The sequence below is a fragment of the Lepidochelys olivacea genome, assembly GCF_965140295.1.
Source record: "Lepidochelys olivacea isolate rLepOli2 genome assembly, chromosome: 3".
Lineage (NCBI taxonomy): Eukaryota > Metazoa > Chordata > Testudines > Cheloniidae > Lepidochelys > Lepidochelys olivacea.
The window spans coordinates 100086428-100105152 of record NC_140413.1 but is presented as its reverse complement, the minus strand read 5'-3'; the positions used below and the strand labels follow the sequence as shown (position 1 = coordinate 100105152).

The window sequence follows — 18725 nt, the reverse complement described above, 5'->3', positions numbered from 1 at the left end:
ATGGCCCAACTTGATTATCACTTTAGATAAGCTATTACCAGCAGGACAGTGGGGTGGGAGGAGGTATTGTTTCATGGTCTCTGTGTGTATATAATGTCTTCTGCAGTTTCCACGGTATGCATCCGATGAAGTGAGCTGTAGCTCACGAAAGCTCATGCTCAGATAAATTGGTTAGTCTCTAAGGTGCCACAAGTACTCCTTTTCTTTTTGCGTATTTAAGATGGCATTGTTCCTATCTGCCTTCCATCAGAAGGTCTTAGTCTGGAACAAGGGAATATCAAGTTAACGTATACTTCTTGATCATTCTTTACCCTCACTCATCACATTTCCCACTTCCGGTGACAGAGTCCACCTTTCTATAAATGTTCTGTACGTACACACACATCACATTTCTCACCATTGTATTATAATGCCAAACCTTAACTCTGACCGTACTTACATCAACATACATTCCAGTTAGGCATCAATGTACCAGTAAATGTATGATACTGTTTTCTTTTGTAAAATGGGGATAATAACTTACTTTACTTTTGTAAACTGCTTTGAGATCTGTGGATAAAGTATATAACAGCTAATTTTTATTATTGGATGAGTTGGAAGTAAGCTATGAGATGCCAAAATATTATGTAGATTGTTTTTTAAAAAGGGATGCAGAAGCTGTGTGAATTTTTAACTTCTTAAAAATATTTACAGTTTTTAGGGGAATGTTTTAAAGTCACCACTGGTATTCAGACTGTGCTTTTAAAATATGCTCTATGGCTGTCCCGGATAGAGTTATTATTAGTTTCATGAATCTGCCTTCTTTTCTTAAATCAAAATGATGTACCATCACTGAAAATCTTAAGCATTAGGTACATCTTAATATTTGGTATACCCTGCAGCCCAGGAGATCAGAGAGCAGGATTACAAAGGGGACAATAAAGAACCTTCCCTATATCTCGGCTTGGAAGGATTAGATTTTTCTATCGATAAATGTCTATTTCACCATACACACACAAACTGACGAAAAAATACTTCCATTGATGACAGAAATTTACATATAGGCAAAGTAAGAAAAATGTTGCTTGAGAACCTATTAGTCTAAATCTAGTGATTTAGACTTTTCAGTTAGGCTAAAAAGAGACTAGTGAATGAATAGTAAAAACATGTATGAATTGTTGATTTAAGGATATTTACTTTGTCTATTTTGACATATGATGTTGAGGAGCTGTGTTTTAATGGTTTATAAAGCTTTAACGTTTTGAATCTCAGTGTCTACTATCATTAAATAATTATCTGAACAATCCCATAATTTCATGGAACTATGAATATTTAAAAGACAAAAATTAAAAAAGTCTTAAAACCCATCAGTTTGTGGAACTGTGAAAATTTAAATCCTAAAAATTGAAAAAATGCTTAATAAGGAACATCAATTTATCTGTCAAAATTGTGAAAAAGTAAAAATAGAATTCTGCCAAATATCTTTTAGGCTATGTCTACACTAGGAGTGCTTCTCTGGTATCACTAAATGAGTATACTATGCTGGCTAAGTGCTGTTAGTGTGGATACAGCTATACCAACGGAACTGAACTTTTGATGGTATAACTTGTTCTAGCACAACTCCTCCCGCCCCTGGAGCAAAATAAGCTACACTGGCAAAACTGCATACTGAGGACTTTTGCCAGCACAGCTATGTCAAGGCACAAATTGCACCTCTTCACACCCCAATCTACATAGGTATGCCAGCAAAAGTTTATAATGTAGACTTGGCCTTAGCTGTACCATTGTGTAGAATTTTTTCCAAACTCCTGGGAGTTGACACTCGCAACACACTTATTTTTTTTCTATCCTGAACTCTCTTTTGTGACAGTGCTGCCTTCCCCGCCTTCCCTCCTTCCCCACCAACTGAGTCAAATTCTAGTCTTAGATTTGCACTACTTCTTAAACTTTTCATACTGGGGCATGCATTGTACCCATGTGCAAGTTTTTGTCTCCTCTTTTCAAAGGATTGTAAGCCATTGGACCAATCTAACCAAGAAATAACACTATTATCTGGCAAAATAGCTTCCTCAAAGTCCAGGTTGCAATAAAATATTCATTATAATGTTCTGTGGTTTTAGTTTTTTTTCTTCTCCACTTTCACAAATGTCCTCAAAACTAAATCAGCCTGAAATTTCACTGGTGTGTTCTTATGCCATGATAAGATTTATTCAGAAGAGTTGAATCAGAAAAGGTGTTTTGGAGATAAAGTGCTCAAAAAATGATGCTCTCACTTCTAGGACATTTTAAAAAATCTATCTTAGTTTGCTTTAAGAAAATAAAGTTCCGAGCTTTTAATCTAAAGCGGAGTGGGGAACCTCCGGCCCGCAGGCCAGATCCTGCCTGCTGCTTCCTTTCGTCCGGCCCGCTGCAAGTCTCCTCACCACGGGCTGAAAGCCCCAAGCCTCGGTGCTCCTCCACCAGGCTGGAGCCGCAAGTGCCAGCTTGCTGGCATGTCTCTGTGGCCCCTATGTGGAGGGGTGATCAGGGAAGCTCTCCGTGATGCCCCTATCCCCCAGCACCGCATCTGCAGCTCCCTTTGGCTGGGAATCGTGGCCAATGGGAGCTGCGGGGGCAGCGCCTGAGGGTGCGGGCAGTGTGTACCACGTAGAGCCGCCTGGCCCCTCTGTGTAGGGGCCGGACCTGCTGGCTGCTTCCAGGGCACAGCGCGGTGCCAGGGCAGGCAGGGAGCCTGCCTTAGCCCCGCTGCGCTGCCTGGCTGGAGCCAGCACCCTGAAGCTCCTCCTGCACCCCAACACCCTGCCCCAGGTCAGAACCCCCTCCCACAGCCAAACTCCCTCCCAGAGCCTGTACCCCTCCCGCACCCAACTCCCTGCCAAAGCCTTGAGCCCACTCCCACACTTCAAACCTCTCATCCCCAGCCCCACCCCAGAGCCCGCCCTCCCTCCCGTACTCCTGCCCCAGCCCGGAGCCCCCTCTTGCACCCTGAAGCTCTAATTTATGTCCCCACCCCAGAGCCTAGGGGAAGCCCGAGCCTCCACGCCCCCCTGTGGGGCTGGAGCTGCAAGTACCTTCTCAGCCCACTGCGGGGGAAGTCCTAAGCCTCCACGCCCCACCCCCGCATGGGGCTGTGTGTGGCCCCCGACTGATTTTTCTGTGGGTCAGTGGCCCCGATAGAAAAAAGGTTCACTACCTCTGCTCTAAAGGACTGATTCTAAAAGCACGAAGTGTCATGAGTAGTCCTGAGGATGTCAGTGAGATTCTCCTGATGTCAACTTGGACTAATAGGCACTCTCCCCAGTAGTAAATGTTTGAAGAAACGAGTGCTAACGCTGTGTTGCAGTAATCATAAACAGGCAGGAGCTCTTGAAAATTGAAGCTCAGTGCTGAGTTCAATCAGTACTTTATGGTCTACGTTGCTAAAAATATTGCTTCTGACTTTTTTTGTTCTGCTTTTAAAACACTGATAGTATATAAATATACCTTCTACTACTGTTTGTACAGTAACTAGCACAATAGGGCCCCATTCGTGGTTGGTCCTTAGGCTCTACTGTAGCCCCATTCGTGGTTGGTCCTTAGGCTCTACTGTAATAAACATGAGCAACAAAAACAATAGAATGTTTAGAAAACCCAACATATAAGGAAAGGTTAATGGGCCTTGTTTAGTCTTGAGAAAAAAGGAGGGGGAACCTGATAATAGTCTTCAGATATGTTAAGGGCTGTTATAAAGAGGGCTGTGATCAGTTGTTCTCCATGGCCACTGATGGTAGGACAAGAAGGAATGGGCTTAATCTGTAGCAAGGGAGTTTTAGGTTAGATATTAGGAAAAACTTTCTTACTAGAAGGGTAGTTACACTCTGGAATTGGCTTCCAATGGAGGTTGTGGAGTCCCCATCACTGAAGGTTTTTGAGAACAGGTTGGACAAAGTACTGTCAGGGATGGTCTAGGTTTACTGCCTCAGTGCAGAGGGCTGGACTAGATGATCCCTTGAGGTCTCTTCCAGCCCTACATTTCTATGGCGAATAATAATTATGCAGCAAAGAGTCTGCATATCAGTATCCATGTTCAGTACTTCTAGCTGGCTCCATAACTCTGCCAGAAGAGTGGCAGGCTCTCTATTCTCCCCCTATTACTTTTACCGTATTAAAGCATCTGTAAACTAAGGTGTGGTTGTTAAATACTTCGAAGTGTATGTATATAATGAGCATTTGTATAAGTCTAATTTTCAAACATGACCCCCTGTAAACTGGTGCTATGTAAAATCATGTACAAAACCTGCATTTCCATGCAAAATGGGTAACTATATGATACATGTTCAGACCCTTTTTATAGCTGCAGTTAACAACAATCGATTTGGCGTCTTGGCCTGTTTTGGTATGACCTGATTAAAAATACTCTTATAGTATGGGCCATTGGCAGTTTCCCATTTTTAAGTATTTTACTTTTTTATTATTGTTTGGCTCTTAAGGCAAGTATCTTCTGCATTCCATTTTATCTTTCAAGTTTTTAGAGGCTTTTTTTTGTCCTACTCTTCACAAGGAAGCAAGAAGTGTGACAGGAAGGTGTGATTTTTAATTTACACCAGAGTTCTCAGCAAATAATGACTTTTCACACCCTGTTATTGCTGCTTAGCCTGGGGGAGGAGTATGGCTACTGTTGTCATATCAAATTAAATCCACTCTTGTAATTCAGAAAGACAATCCTTTTTTATTTAACCCTTTTCAGTTTTTGAAGCATATTGGTCTGAGATGGGTTAACTTTAAATTATTCTAATTATTTAAAAACTAATGTGGGGGGGGGTGGAGAATTATTATTGAAGCATGTAAATGCCTATTCTCAAGTGTGGTATGTTTTTTGCCCGCCTACAGTGTGACAAGTTGTGGCTCTCATCCTGCAATGAGCTTTACATGGGCAGACCCTGGGGCCCACATGGAGTTCATTGCAGGATCAGGGCCTTATGTATGTCTGCATTGTAAGAAAATGTTGGGTCTAGTCTGTCTAATGTTCCCTGGAAGGAAAATGGTTAGCCCACCCCAAAAAGTTCACTTGAGTCTGCTAATGTTTTCGCCTCTCTGACTACTTAGCAACTAATTCTCTAGCTCTTTGAGATTTGCCATGGCATTCAGTGAGTGCTTGACTTCCATGCAGCAGAGCCAAATTACATCAATTTAGTATTAAAAAAAAATAAAAAACCACTCATGACAGTTTTCAGAGTAGCAGCCGTGTTAGTCTGTATCCGCAAAAAGAACAGGAGGACTTGTGGCACCTTAGAGACTAACAAATTTATTAGAGCAGAAGCTTTCGTGAGCTACAGCATCCGATGAAGTGAGCTGTAGCTCATGAAAGCTTATGCTCAAATAAATTTGGTAGCCTCTAAGGTGCCACAAGTCCTCCTTTTCTTTTCACTCATGACAATGTCTCTCTCTAGAGTTTTAATTGTAAAGGAGTCATAAAGGTGGGAAGGAAATTTCTCTGTACACGCACATCATATTTTTGCAATGCAGTTGTTCATTTAATTAATTAATTTACGTACTTAGTTACTGCCCAACTCAGGCATCTTAAAACCAAATTAAGAGCAGATAACTTTATTTTTATTGATTTATTTAAAGAATCTTATTTCAAGCTATTATGGAGGGGGGGATTGTAATATTTAAGGCATTTCGGTTGATGGTCCTTACTCTGTCTAGGTCTTTCCTTTTTTTTAAAAAAAACCCAGTGCAAACTCCTACTGACGTTTCGGTGTAAGAATTGACTTACAATGGTGTGGTTTATCTTGGTTTCAAATACGTAGATTGGAGCAGACAAGCCCTTTAGAGAAGGACTGTATGGCACATGGAATATAAAAATACCTGGGTACAGCAAGGAGGCTGTCTAAGGGTTCAATTTTGGATGGTGCTGAGTCTCATCAAATAGGAGTTGAAGGAACTGAGTCCCTTCTAGGATGGACCCTTCTGTTTGCTCTAATATCATTATGATCCATGTGACATGCATTTCCTACCAATAGTTTGAACCTGAGAGAGAATGTGTGAATGGTGAACAACAAAAGTAGTTTGCCTCTCCCCTGTATTTTCGGGAGGCTTTTATGGCCCTTAATTGTTTGTAATCAAGTTTTAAGTATTCACTTGACTAACTGCTTGGTGGTGGAGAGAGGGTTAATGTGCTCCATTTACTATAAACATTTATGTGACAGACTCTTATCTGATCTGTTTCAGAGTAGCTGATCTGTTTTTTTTTTTTCTGTAAAATGTCAGGCATTTCCTGATGAGCATGGTTGTGGTGAATTTCACACCTTTCTCTGCTTTGTGTGGAAACCTGGGAGTTAATGGTACAGGATCAGGTAGCATTCTGTGTAATAAAGAATGAGGTTTTTTGTTAGAAGAACAGAGGGAAACCAGGGAGGAAAAGAAGGGGAGGAGAAGAAAGAAGGTATCGGAAAAATTGGCTGCTTGAAATAGGTATCAGTTTAGCAGGTAAATAGCAGCTTTCTCAATACATGTTTTTACTCAGAGCATGTAACAGTGCCTCAGAAAGGTTGAGCATTCTGTAGTCTTGGGAAGTTGACTCTGGAGTGGAGCATAAAAATAAAACATTCCTTTATTTTCATTCCACAGTGGAATTTTACTATTACAGCACCTGAAGATGGAAAGTTGGTCAGTTGATGAAGTCTGCAACTGGTTGGTGCAGAGAAATTTAGGAGAATTAGTCCCTAAGTTTCGTGGTAAGTCTTTTTTGTTAAATGTGTATTTCCTGCCTCTCTGCTTGAAAAAAAGTATAGTCTGTTTTTTAATTGCCACCTTCTAACTTCTTGTTTATGTGTATTTTTGTATTTAATTGCCATTGGGTAACTTCAGTTTTTAACAGAATTTATTAGGGAGAGAACTGGCTCAGACCTGATAAATCAAAATGAGGCTGTACATTTATTATGAATAGTCTGGAAGAACTGCTATGAGAGGGACTGAAAACCTATAAACATGTACACCTTCTAGAAACAAAATTGGGTTTACTAGCATTTGTTTAGGGCCATTTTATATTTAATACCTGTATTTGTAGTGATACAACTTTGATATGTAAAAGTTTGTTTTATGTGTGAATATATACGTTCTGTACAAAGAATTGAGAGAGACTGGCATTCAAACATGCTGTGCAATCTCTAAAATGTTTTCCCTTATTAACAAAATACCAGTGTATTGTAAATAAGCCTGCCTTAACATATTGAAATATCCAGTTCGCTGATTGCTTTGTGTCTAAGGCACAGAATTTTGTTACTAGAAGACATCAAACCACTAATTTGTAAAATAAGTTAAAATTCTTGCCCAGCTTTTTGGAAGGGATAGTAGCCAAAACAAATGATTTCATGTTACAGTTGATGTAGAAGAACTAACCATGTTTGCCTTTGAGAATCACCTACCTTGTAACATCATGTTGAATTAGGTATTACATGTTGTATTAGGTAGAATCTTACTACACAGTAATACGTAAGGATATTTTTCTCTTCAATTTTTAGAGGAAGAAGTGAGCGGAGCAGCTCTTTTGGCTCTTAATGATCGTATGGTGCAGCAGCTGGTGAAGAAAATTGGGCACCAAGCAGTACTAATGGATCTGATTAATAAATACCAGCAACAGAATAATGGACTAGAATCTTTTACTTACAGTTGTGAAATAACTCCTCCAAAGTCACCAGAAGCAAACAGTGGGTGAGTCTGTCTATGCATGAAACAAAATAATATTCTGTTTAAGTACGGCTGTAATCTTCCCTCAGTGTTTTCATGCTGAGTTTCATTAGCTCCATAGCTAATATGTTATATAGTTATATAACTTCTGTACAATTTGAGTCCCAGCTGAAATGTTTAATTTAATACTTTGTGGGTTTAGACATGATATAAACGTTGCTGCACAAGTTGTTATAGGTGGGGCTGATTGCCCTTACAAGACTTTGTATTCAGTTGCTTATAACTTTGCCAGACTGTAACCATTTTAGCTGAAACATTCCATGCTGGAAGTCTGACTCAAGCTTAATTTCTAAACCTCCCCCCCCCCAACCTTCCAAAACAATTCAGACGTTCCTGAGTATGAGGCTATGGAGAAATGTTTTGTCACGTTAAAAAGTTCTGGGGACTTGTCCCTGTTAAAAATATATTATGGGACCTTTTCTTCTAAATGCTCTCGACTCATAGTTTGGAGAGTAGACTTGAAATTTGGCAGGGGGGCAGGGCAGCCTTTGTGTAAGGGATGGGCCTTTTACCGTTCTGGGAAAACCCACCCAAATTTGGCCGGGTTATAAGCCTTTGAAAAATCTCAGTTCACAAATGCTCAATAGAGACATTTTAGAAGATTTGTACCTGCCGAATTTCCCAAAGATTCTGACTGCACTGGGCATGTTCCTGCCCAGGGTTCAGCTGGAATTTCCCTGCAATTGCAGCTCTGTGCTGCTGTGCGCTGGTCCAGGTTCATCTGTGAGTATCTGAACAGAGAACACAGTTGACAAGGCCTATCCCTCCTGTGCTTTCAATGAGCCTTCAGCTGGGGAGCCTGGAAGAGGAAGCTGCCTAATTCGAATGCAGGGGGGACAAGAGCCAGACCTATGGAAGGGGGTAGGGAAAATAGATTAGGACAAGGAGGTGCAGGAAGACTGGGACTCAGACCTGGGGGTGGCAGAGTCTTGGACTTGAGGCTGGTAGGGGGAGGAGAGGGAAAATAGGGTGGGGGCTCAAACTGGGAATTTGGGGGGGGCAGGGGCGGGGAGGTGCTGGGATTTCCTGGCTTTTAGAGGTGGTTTAATTATGCTGGTGGAAGAACGCTCTCCTGCCACATAGAGCAGCTACATGGGAGATCTTGCAGCAGTACAGCTGTGCCGCTGTAAGGTCTCTAGTGTAGACAAAGCCTAAGTGAGGAGAATGGGATTCAGAGGATGAGCCAGAGGTGGGGATGAGACAGGACTGGGACAGGGACAGGTTGGAGGAGATAGAGCAGAACAGGTCACTCTTTTTAGCATGCTTGGAAAAGTCTGTGACCCCTAGAGAACACTCCTCTCCAGATCAAGAATTCCTGAGTGTGTCTGTTCCTCTGTTGTCAGCAAATATCTATGAACCCCCCTAGCAAAATGTCCAATCCCCATCTATTGGTGGTCCAGACAGAACACGGTACTTTTAATTTGGCCCCCTAGTGTGCATCCATTATGGTACTGTTTTTAACTACATGATCACATACTATTCCCCCCCCCGAGACCCGTGCCTCATTCAGTGCACTGCATGGACCGGCTCTGGGGTCGATTCAGGGTTGTGTAAGCCAAGGATGATGATGTCTGTAGAACCCCTGCTTCGTTTGTTGTAGAAGTTGGAAGGTATGTAGTGAATGAGGCAGAGAAAGGATGGTCTTATAGTTAAGGCAGTTGAATGCTACCCTGGAAAATTGGATTCTATCCCTGCCTCTACCTCAGAGCTCCTATGTGATATTAGTGAAGGCCATTAAACCAAACTTTTCACAGGTTGACCTCCTAATTGTGTGTGCCTCTTTTTCTGGGCGTGTGACTTGAGCCTATAACCTAAACTTAATTTCCCCAATACTAATTTCTCCCTACTGTTACTCACACCTTTCTGTTAACTGTCTGTAATGGGCCATTCTCTTACCACTTCAGAAGTTATTTTGCCTCCCTTGGTATCCTGCTGTTAATTGATTTAACTCATTAGACTGACCTCACACTTGGTAAAGCATCCCCCCATCCTTTCATGTATTTGTACCTGCTCCTGTATTTTCACTCCATGCATCCGATGAAGTGGGTTCTAGCCCGTGAAAGCTTATGCCCAAATAAATTTGTTAGTCTCTAAGGTGCCACAAGTACTCCTCTTGTTTTTGCTGATACAGACTAACAGGGCTACCACTCTGAAACCTGACACCTGCAACTGACATCAGTGGGAGCTGTGATTTGTATGCATTACATGCTACATAATGCTAAGTATTCTGAAAATCGGGTCCTAGGCATCTCAGATTGGGCACCCAGAACTAGTGGATACTTTTGACCTAAATTTCTCTGTGCTTCAGTTCTCCAGAGGATAATAAAATGGGTATAATAATTCTCCCTCATCTCACAGGTGTGTTTTGAAAATAAATTAATTAATGTTTGTGAAGCACTCATACTATAGTGATGAGCATCAAAGCCCAGGAGAAAACGAATACTGTCTTCATTGTAGGATTTAAATAGTATTCATTAAATAAAGCCTGGAGCCTCACTTTGAGCAATGTGGGGAAAATAAAATATTGAATAGTTGCTCAATAAGTGACCACCATCCATTCTGTGCACTCAATGAGGCAGAGTCCTGTGGAAAAAATAGTATGTGATGATATAATTAATGATTGTTTCATAAATGTGTACACACAAGGGGGCTGAATAGAGGTTCCACAGGCAATCTTAATTTTGGAATTTCCTACTTTATGAATGCTTGACTTTGCAACCTTAATAATGTTCTTTTAACATAGTTTTGTGTGTGTAATAAATATGTATGTTGCACAAAATTTTTTAGGAATCCTTTGTTTGACTTTGTTTCATGCTTTAGAAACCAGAATTTGTGCTATCCGTGATTTTGGAGCACTGTAATAAATTTTTTTACTTTTAATATTGTTCATGGTTTTGCTGCAAGCCACCTTTTGATCTGGAGAATCAGATTATTTGTGGAAAAAGCAGAAATGCATAGATCTGTTATATAATATATACAGATGCACAAAAAGGATTCATTTTTTTTCACTGTTCACTTGCTGACACTAGACCAGATTACAGAGCCCTTAATTGCATGTGGGCTCCACAACCTGGCTTGCTTTTCACAGCATTCCATGGCAAAGCATCTGCCACGCTGTAAGCAATATGTCCTTCATCCTTTCTTCTGCCCCCATTCCTTCTTACATGAATGCCTTTCTTAATGTTCACTGGTGCTTTCTTGGCCTACCACTCCTTAAGTTCTCTTCCTTCCTGTTTGCTGTCTTTTGGTTGTCAGGTGAGAGAAAATGATTTCTAACAGCAGGGATTTTGTACAAAGTCAGCGTGGCTCCTGCTTATCAAATGAAAACTGCATTAGTTGGATAGAGTACTGTAGGCACCTAAATGAATAGTGACTGTATAAAAATACTAAGGGTAGAGGTGATGAACTTGAACAGAAATACTGTATCTGAAACACATCTTGTGAAGTCTGGATCAGTCTCTGGAGCTGGGCTTAATGCCTTGGGCCTATCGCTAATTGTAAGGTCAGAGGGTACCTGCATATGCACTAGCACCAGCGGAGCCGTTCGCATGGTGTCTCCATGGCGACATATGGCTGCACATTTCATACATCAGTTATCTGTAGACTGATTGCTCCCAAGTTCAGTTGGGAGCCTGAAGCCACATTGAGAAGATGTCTGGTTGCTCTGACTTAAGTGAGTGGTTTGGAAAAAATGACTAGGGAAAATGAAGAGGCCCACTGGAAAGGAAATCTGCACTCAGACATGGCTGTTTTTGAGGTCACTTGGCAGCAGTAGGTCACCATGCACCAGTTCTATTAGTATGTCCACTACTGTAGAGGGAACAGTGATTTTGCAAGCCACTTCAGAAAGTGCTCTTCAGACATTTAATTGATGCTGCAGAGGTGGCATGCAAAAAGAAGTCTTCAAGATCTATATTATAAATGGCTGGAACACTTCTATGTTGCACCTGGCGATGGGGCCAAACTTCCCTAATATTCAGGTTCAAGGAAATCTCAAGAACACTTTCTCCAACAATGCTGGAAATGATATATTTACAGATGTTTCAGTTTCAGTGTCTCAGTGGTCTCAATGAGAGCTGCTTATTTACTGTTCTTAGCAGAAGGTCCAGTCTGATGTAGGCTAGAACAGAATCTGTTATTTTTTTGGCAGAGCGAAGCAAGGTCCTACCTACACTCAACTTGATGTCATTTTTCTTTAGGTAATCTGATAACTTTTAACTACTGCATCCGATCAATTCCAAAATTATGGGAAATGTTCTAGGCTGCAATGGGGCAAAGCCTACTGATTTCAATGAAAATTGACCTCTGGAAGCCCTTGCATCTGCTTAGCAGAGCTATCTACTTCAGTTAGGTCTGTAATTATCCAAAGATCAAAGAACTGGTTGATGGCAGCCATTAACACCTTCCCATGCTGAAGGACTTCTCCTCCCCCAGGTAGAAAGAAAAGAAACAATGTGGGGAGCACAGATTGCACATGTCATGGGTGCAAAATGGGGGTGAGAGGAATGGGTGGAGAATGGGGGACACACCAAGCCCCTGGCACAGCAGGGGTTTCAGGGAGTCCCTGAAAATACAAGGAGTGCCTGATACGTGCAATGAGCTCAGCCTACAGGAGCCGTGAAGCGGACAGCCCTCTAGGGCCTTGTCTACACTGCCTCTTTACAGCGCTGAAACTTTCTTGCTCAGGGGTGGGGAAAAAACACCCACCCTGAGCACTGCAAGTTTCAGCGCTGTAAAATGGCGGTGTAGACAGCTACTCCCCTCGTGGGGGTGGGTTTTTTTTTTTTAGAGTGCTGGGAGAGTGCGTCACTACGCAGCCAGGGGAAAGCGCTGCTGCGGCAGTGCTTGAACGTTGGTAGTGAAGACATACCCCTAGTTTAATAGAACCTGCCTTACAACACTCTGCAAGCCTCTCTTGTTTTATCACGTGTTGTAATGGTGAACCGTTTCCTGTATGTTAGAAGACATCGGACACTAAATATAGCAGAAAAAATAATCAAGAAGCTGCTGTATCTATGAAACTTCAAAAATGTAGTGATTTGCTTCTCTGTAATTACGTGTAGTAATTAGAACATCTCTTAGCAATATTACTCTAGTTTTCTTTTAAGTTGGCTGGATCTAATGATTAATTTAATTCATCATCCACTTCAGACACATCAGCGTCACTTATGGACTATTCAACTTGTTAACGTTTTTACATTTTCTGTTTTTGCAGCAGGTGTTTTGGAATCTTGGAATATATCTCTGTGTACAAGCTTTGCAAAGTGTACAGCTCACCAATGAAATTCCTTCTCTTCCAGCACCATGGGCATCCAGGTGTTCAGTCCTTTTAGTCCTACGGAGCAGACAGGTTATATCTCTCCAACTGAAAAGTATGATGGTGGATTAATTGACCGAAGAGTGCTAAAGCAGAAGTGAGTTTACAGTGCACTTGCTAATTCTACTTATGTTTTGAAAACAGCATTACACTTCTGTTTTGCTGATGAGACTATGAAGTTATTCCACATTGCTAGGAAGTCCTATATACTCCATCAGAAAAGTGAACTAATCTGTTCCTAAATCTTGAAGTACAAATTAGGGATGTAAATAGAGTTTTAAAAAAGTAACCATTTAAATTATTAAAATTGTATCAGTTAAACATTTAACCATTAACAAGTTCAAACATAGGCGTGGGAACTAAGGGTGTGGGGGGTGCTGCAGCACCCCCACGTTTTACATAGGTCCTAGCTGCCGGCCCTGCACTCAGGGTCCTAGCTGTGGCTGCCGGCCCTGTTCCCAAACCTGGAGAGGGGTAAGGAGGCTGAGGCCACAGCTAGGGGCAGGTGTGGGGCTGGGAACGGAGCTCCAGGCATGGGGCTGGTAGCTGGGACCCCAGGTGCAGAGTGGCAGTGGAGCCCCGCGTAAAACGGGGGGTGCTGTAACACGCCCTGCATCCCTAGTTCCTGCACCTATGACGTCAGTTCCATAGCGATGGTCTGGACTTCTAACAATGCCGAACCTAGTTCCATATACACTATGAAATGGTATTGCTGTGGCATTTTTGATGTGCACATTAGGCATTTAAATTTTAACTGAATACATTAGCCATAAGTCTGATGCTTATCAGTTAACCGGTTAACATTTTACATCCCTAGTACAAATCTGTCTTCATATATACAGGTGTAATTCTCAGATAAACAAGCAGGAATTGGAACACACTTACCTAAGGGCAGACCTGAGTCCTGGTTCAAAAGTGAAGTGGTCTGGTTAGAATTTTTTTTTGACGTTTCTTATTTGTCAGTTTCTTATGAAGAGCCAAAGGGAGGAACTGATCGGCAAGGCCCACTGGTGGGCAGAAGGTGCTGGGGGGAGGGAGAGGAGCTGATCGGCGGGCCCACTGGTGGGCAGACGGTGCTGCGGGGAGGGAGAGGAGCTGATCGGTGGGGCCCACTGGTCGGTGCTGAGCACTCACTATTTTTTTCCCTGTGGGAGCTCCGGGGCTGGATGTCGGTTTTCAGTGTAGACCAGCCCTGAATGTGAACCCTGAGCCTTCAAGCCAAATACTCAACCCTTTTATCCACTTCAAGCATAGGAGCCATGCAGACTATCCAACCAGTTTTTCTAGTCCCTTAATGAAAATTCCTAGAACACATGGTACAGCTACACAACAAATGAAGGTGTGATTATAGTGTGGGTAGACATGTCCATGCTAGCTTTAATCTAGCCAGCGCAAGTAACAATAGTAGTGCACACACAGCAATGCAGGCTTCAGCACAGGGTAGCAACTCAAGTATGTACTCAGAGTCCCGGTTGGGTTTGTACTGGGCAGCCAGCCTGAGCTGAAGTCCATGCTGCCGCATCACCACTTCTATTGTTACTTGCACTAGCCAAATTAAAGCTAGCATCAGTATACCTACCCATGTTATAATCACACTTCCATTAGCTGTGTAGGTGTGCTTATACATCCTGTTCTATACCTTGGCAACCGGCAAGCAGCCAGCGTAACCTCCTCAGGCCGATGTACATTAAACTTCACCTCTATTAACAAAAAACAACCAAACTACCTGGGAGGGAAGAGGCGGCATGAGAGCGGGGCCTCGGGGGGAAGTCGAGTGGCCCCCCTGGCAAATCAGAAAGTTGGCACCTCTGGTTAGGGGTGTAAAAATCCACACCCCGGAGAAGTGTAGCTATACTGACCTAGCTCCCAGGGGAGATGGTACTTGGTTGATGGAAGAATTCTTCCACTGACCCAGTTACTGCTGCTCAGGGAGGTTGATTAATTACAGTAATGTGAGGACCTTTTCTGTCACTGTACTGAATGTCTACATGAAATGATACAATGGCATTGCAGGTGTGTCACTTTAGTGTTTTATGTGTAGAAACAGCCTCAGGGAGAGGTTATAGCTGGTGTTGCTGTGGGTTTGACTGCTGAGGTGGTGGTTATTGAATTTTTAAACATAGATTGGGGGTTTAAGAAAAACCTGTTTTGAATACTGATTTTACAATTCAACATAATGTTAGTCTGATAGTTCTGCCAATGTTTATGGGGGTGGTTCTTAGTGGTTTTTCTTTTGTTCATCTTCTTCCAGAACTGGTTCATTTTTCCTGTTTTTATGTATTTGGAGTGTTTAAATTCTGTACATCTTTCTCTTGTATATGTTTTCCCCTTACTCATGGAAACTGCTTCATTCGCACTAGTGTAGTAGTAATATACTGAAAGAGAGAATAGAGTCTTTGGGGTTGTCTACACAGCAATTTAGGCCAATATAGTTAAATGGCTATTGTTACACTGGTCGAAATATAGCATTTTAAATTCACATTCTACCTTACCCTGATATAACTTCTCTATATAGACAAGCCCCAACAAGCACCTTCAAAGTATGCTTCTTGATCTTACAGAGAGATTGAGGGAGACTCTGTCTAGCTCTGATAGTTTAAACTCAAAAATAACAGTTAACTTGTTGTAACAAAAACATAATTTATTTTATCCCTTTTCTTCCTCTATTGAAGAGTCATCAAAGTGCATTTATGCATCCAACTGATCAGATCAGAGGTCACTATAGTTACATTATTTTTTAAAGATGGGTAAGAGCAAAAAAGTGTGGAGTGTCCAGGGTCTTAAAGTTTTTTTGTGTAAAAATTTGTTGAAGTGGTAGCAATGCTCTTCTGTGAGAACACCCACTTAGGATATACAAAATGCTCCCATGAACACTTTTCATACCTGCTTTTCTATCTAAGTACTAGCTCCTGCACAGCTCAAGGCAGTATGAGATGGTCTTGTTGCTGAGACAGCAGCTGTCATTTTTTCCTATAGTTACCTGAGACGGCTGTGTGAGAGCCCACATTTTTATTGGCATATGTTCTAAATGCAGTTTCTGAAGTCACGCATGCCAAATGATATACAAACCAGATCCACTTCTCATGAAGTTCCAACTGTTTTCCTTCAGGAACGGCATCCTGATAAAAGATTGATTCTCATATGAGAATAAATCTTTATATATAAATAAAAAGGTGTTCCATAGCTTTTTTTGTTGCATAATGGACTTTCTGTCCAAATGCCTTGGAGTGAAATACTCAGCTGGGGGACAGATTTGTGTGCACTAACAGGATACCACATCACATTTCAAATCCTGCCTGACATACTAATTGAGTGGCTGTGAAAGTGTGAGGAATTTTTTAGATCAACAATCTTACCTCTTATGTGGTAAGTGTACAGCTAATAGCTTGTCCTATTGAAGGTAGTTTTGCAAGTGTGCTTTTGTTTGAAGATGTTTGTCTTCTACTGTCAATCCCAGGTCTTGCTCTTTAATTCCCCATTATTTGTATGTAGATAGTGTTAGTCCTTTTAGAATAGTCTGTCTGAAATCCATTTGTATGCATGCTGGAAAAACAAGGGGAAAACTGTTAATCTGAAGCATTGTTCCTGTAAATTTTCTGCTGGACTGTTCGTCAGATCTTTATATGCATTGAGAGCTTATCTGAATAGACTTCTAATTCTTTAACATTGATACCACTGGCCTTCAGAACTATTTCTAATACATGTGGTAATCTAATTATTTTTCTAATTTGCTAGATTTGCAGCCTCACCTTTTGCATGATTGTTTACAGCATTTCCAACTCTTCCTGTTTTTGTTGGGATTTTTTCCCCCTTAAAGCCTCAGCTCATTGGAGTCAGTGGTCTATATGAGAATTTCTAACCCCCCCCCCCTTATCTGAAAGCTTCTTGCTCTTGCAATTGCAGGGGGAAGCTTGAAAATGTGAATTCTAGAGGCTCAAAAACTAGAAGACAAATACCATCCCACACCCAAGTTGTTGTTTTAAAAATCATGGAAATTTCAAACCGACAAAAAATACCTCTGTGATTTTGGGGGGGACTGACTCATGATTTTTTGAATGCTTGGAGTGGATAGTATTATGTTAACCAGTCAGATGCTGTCAGCCTGGGGTTTCTTTATGTGGGTGCTTATTGCTCTAACTCCCTTTTTTCTAACAAAAATAAACTGAATCCTCCAAACAATCTAGAGCAGTAGTCCCCAAACTTTTTACCTTGCGCCCCACACTTACCCCTGTTTGCACCTCCACCTCCCAGGGCCTGGAGCGGGACCACAGCTCTGGGAGGGAGGACGTGGACAGAGGTAAGGAGGCCGAGGCTGGAGCCATAGCTGGGGGAGGGGGCGAGAGCAGAGCCGAGGCCAGCAGCCCGTGCCCTGGGGTGCAGGGCCTGGAGCGGAACTGGGTAGCGCTCCCTCCCCACTTCTCGTGGGAGCTGGCCCAGGCACTAGCAACGCCACCCCCAAACATTCCTCCGTGCTCCACAGATTAGGGACTTCTGGCCTAGAGGAAACATTAACTATGTAATGTAGTAATTCCACAAAGATTACCGTAAATAATGAGACTTACAGAAACCCAAAATATATTTGTAAAAGTACTTCTGTTACGATAAACTAGATTTCTCTCTCTCTCTCATGCACGCACACGTGTTTGCTCTCTCTCTCCTGTAAAATGGCCTGATCAGGCAGCAGTTCAGCCAATCTTACTCCTGAGGAAAAATTCTTCTCTCCCGAGCCTTCAGCTGGTGCTTCTGCAGCACTCAAGCAAACTCCAAGCACAGAAGCAGCATCTCCTGAGAATGTAACAAACAAAACGCAATCCTGACTGCCTCCAAAGTGAAGTTGGCTGTGTCAAGGACCAGCCATGTTAGAAACTGGCTTTAAAGCATGGGCGTCATCTGATTAGTTTTGCCTGTATTTTCACGGCCTGTTTTTTTAGCTGGTGGTTGTAAAATGTGACAATAGTTCTACAAAACTTAACTGAAATTTAATTTTTGTATCTCTGCTATGGTTCCCTCTACCAACAGTAAGTGAGAGGTTTTCTGAGGGCAGATCTACGTTACAGCCCAAGTCGATATAACTTCCATCGCTCGGGGTGTGAGAAAAACCCCCCGAGTGATGCAAGTTTTGTGCTGTCCACACTGGTGCTATGTCAGCGGGAGGTGCTCTCCCGCCGACATAGCTTCTGCTTCTTGCTGAGGTGGAGTAATTATGTCAACAGGAGAGTGCTCTCCTGTCAGCACAGCACGTCTTCACCAGGCATGCTACAGCGAGGCAGCTGCACCGATGTAGTGCTCTAGTGTAGACTTGCCCTGAGTCTCACACTGTGACTGACATCAGCTCTTCCTGTTTCTACATTCAAGAAGAGCTACAATGGGCCAGTGAAGGTAAGTGGAGAAAACATCAGGCAAAATGTAGCAATAAATAAATAAGATGTAGATAAGGCTCATCCAACAGCAAGTGGGCCAGAATCTTTTTCTCCTACCCACCTGAAACACTAACACGCCCTTCCCCGCAACCATCACCACCAAGCTGCAGTCTCCATCCTAACCTTTCTGACTGTTATTCCATCCTCATTAGTATGTTGAGAATGTGTTGAGTGCAGTGCTGAAGTTTTCTGATGTCCCACTCTTTGGGAAAGTTGACTCATTTTAAAATAAATGTTAATGGAAATAATGTTGTTTGTATTGTGGCCGTGCCCAGAGG

At 42.2% G+C, this 18725-nt stretch overlaps 1 protein-coding gene across 4 annotated transcripts in view; it reads left to right on the top strand.

Annotated features, from left to right (window-relative positions):
• SAMD3 (sterile alpha motif domain containing 3) overlaps positions 1 to 18725 on the top strand; it is a 98056-nt gene that overhangs the window by 19833 nt on the left and 59498 nt on the right. For 3 of the 4 annotated variants that reach the window (XM_084622651.1, XM_084622648.1, XM_084622650.1), the window contains exons 2-4: positions 6592 to 6698; positions 7485 to 7674; positions 13011 to 13124. In XM_084622651.1, coding sequence (XP_084478777.1) covers positions 6620 to 6698; positions 7485 to 7674; positions 13011 to 13124 — 383 coding nt within the window. In that variant the 5' untranslated portion in view covers positions 6592 to 6619. Of the gene's footprint in view, positions 1 to 6369; positions 6451 to 6591; positions 6699 to 7484; positions 7675 to 13010; positions 13125 to 18725 lie in introns of those variants that run through there. The other variant, XM_084622649.1, reaches the window with a different exon arrangement.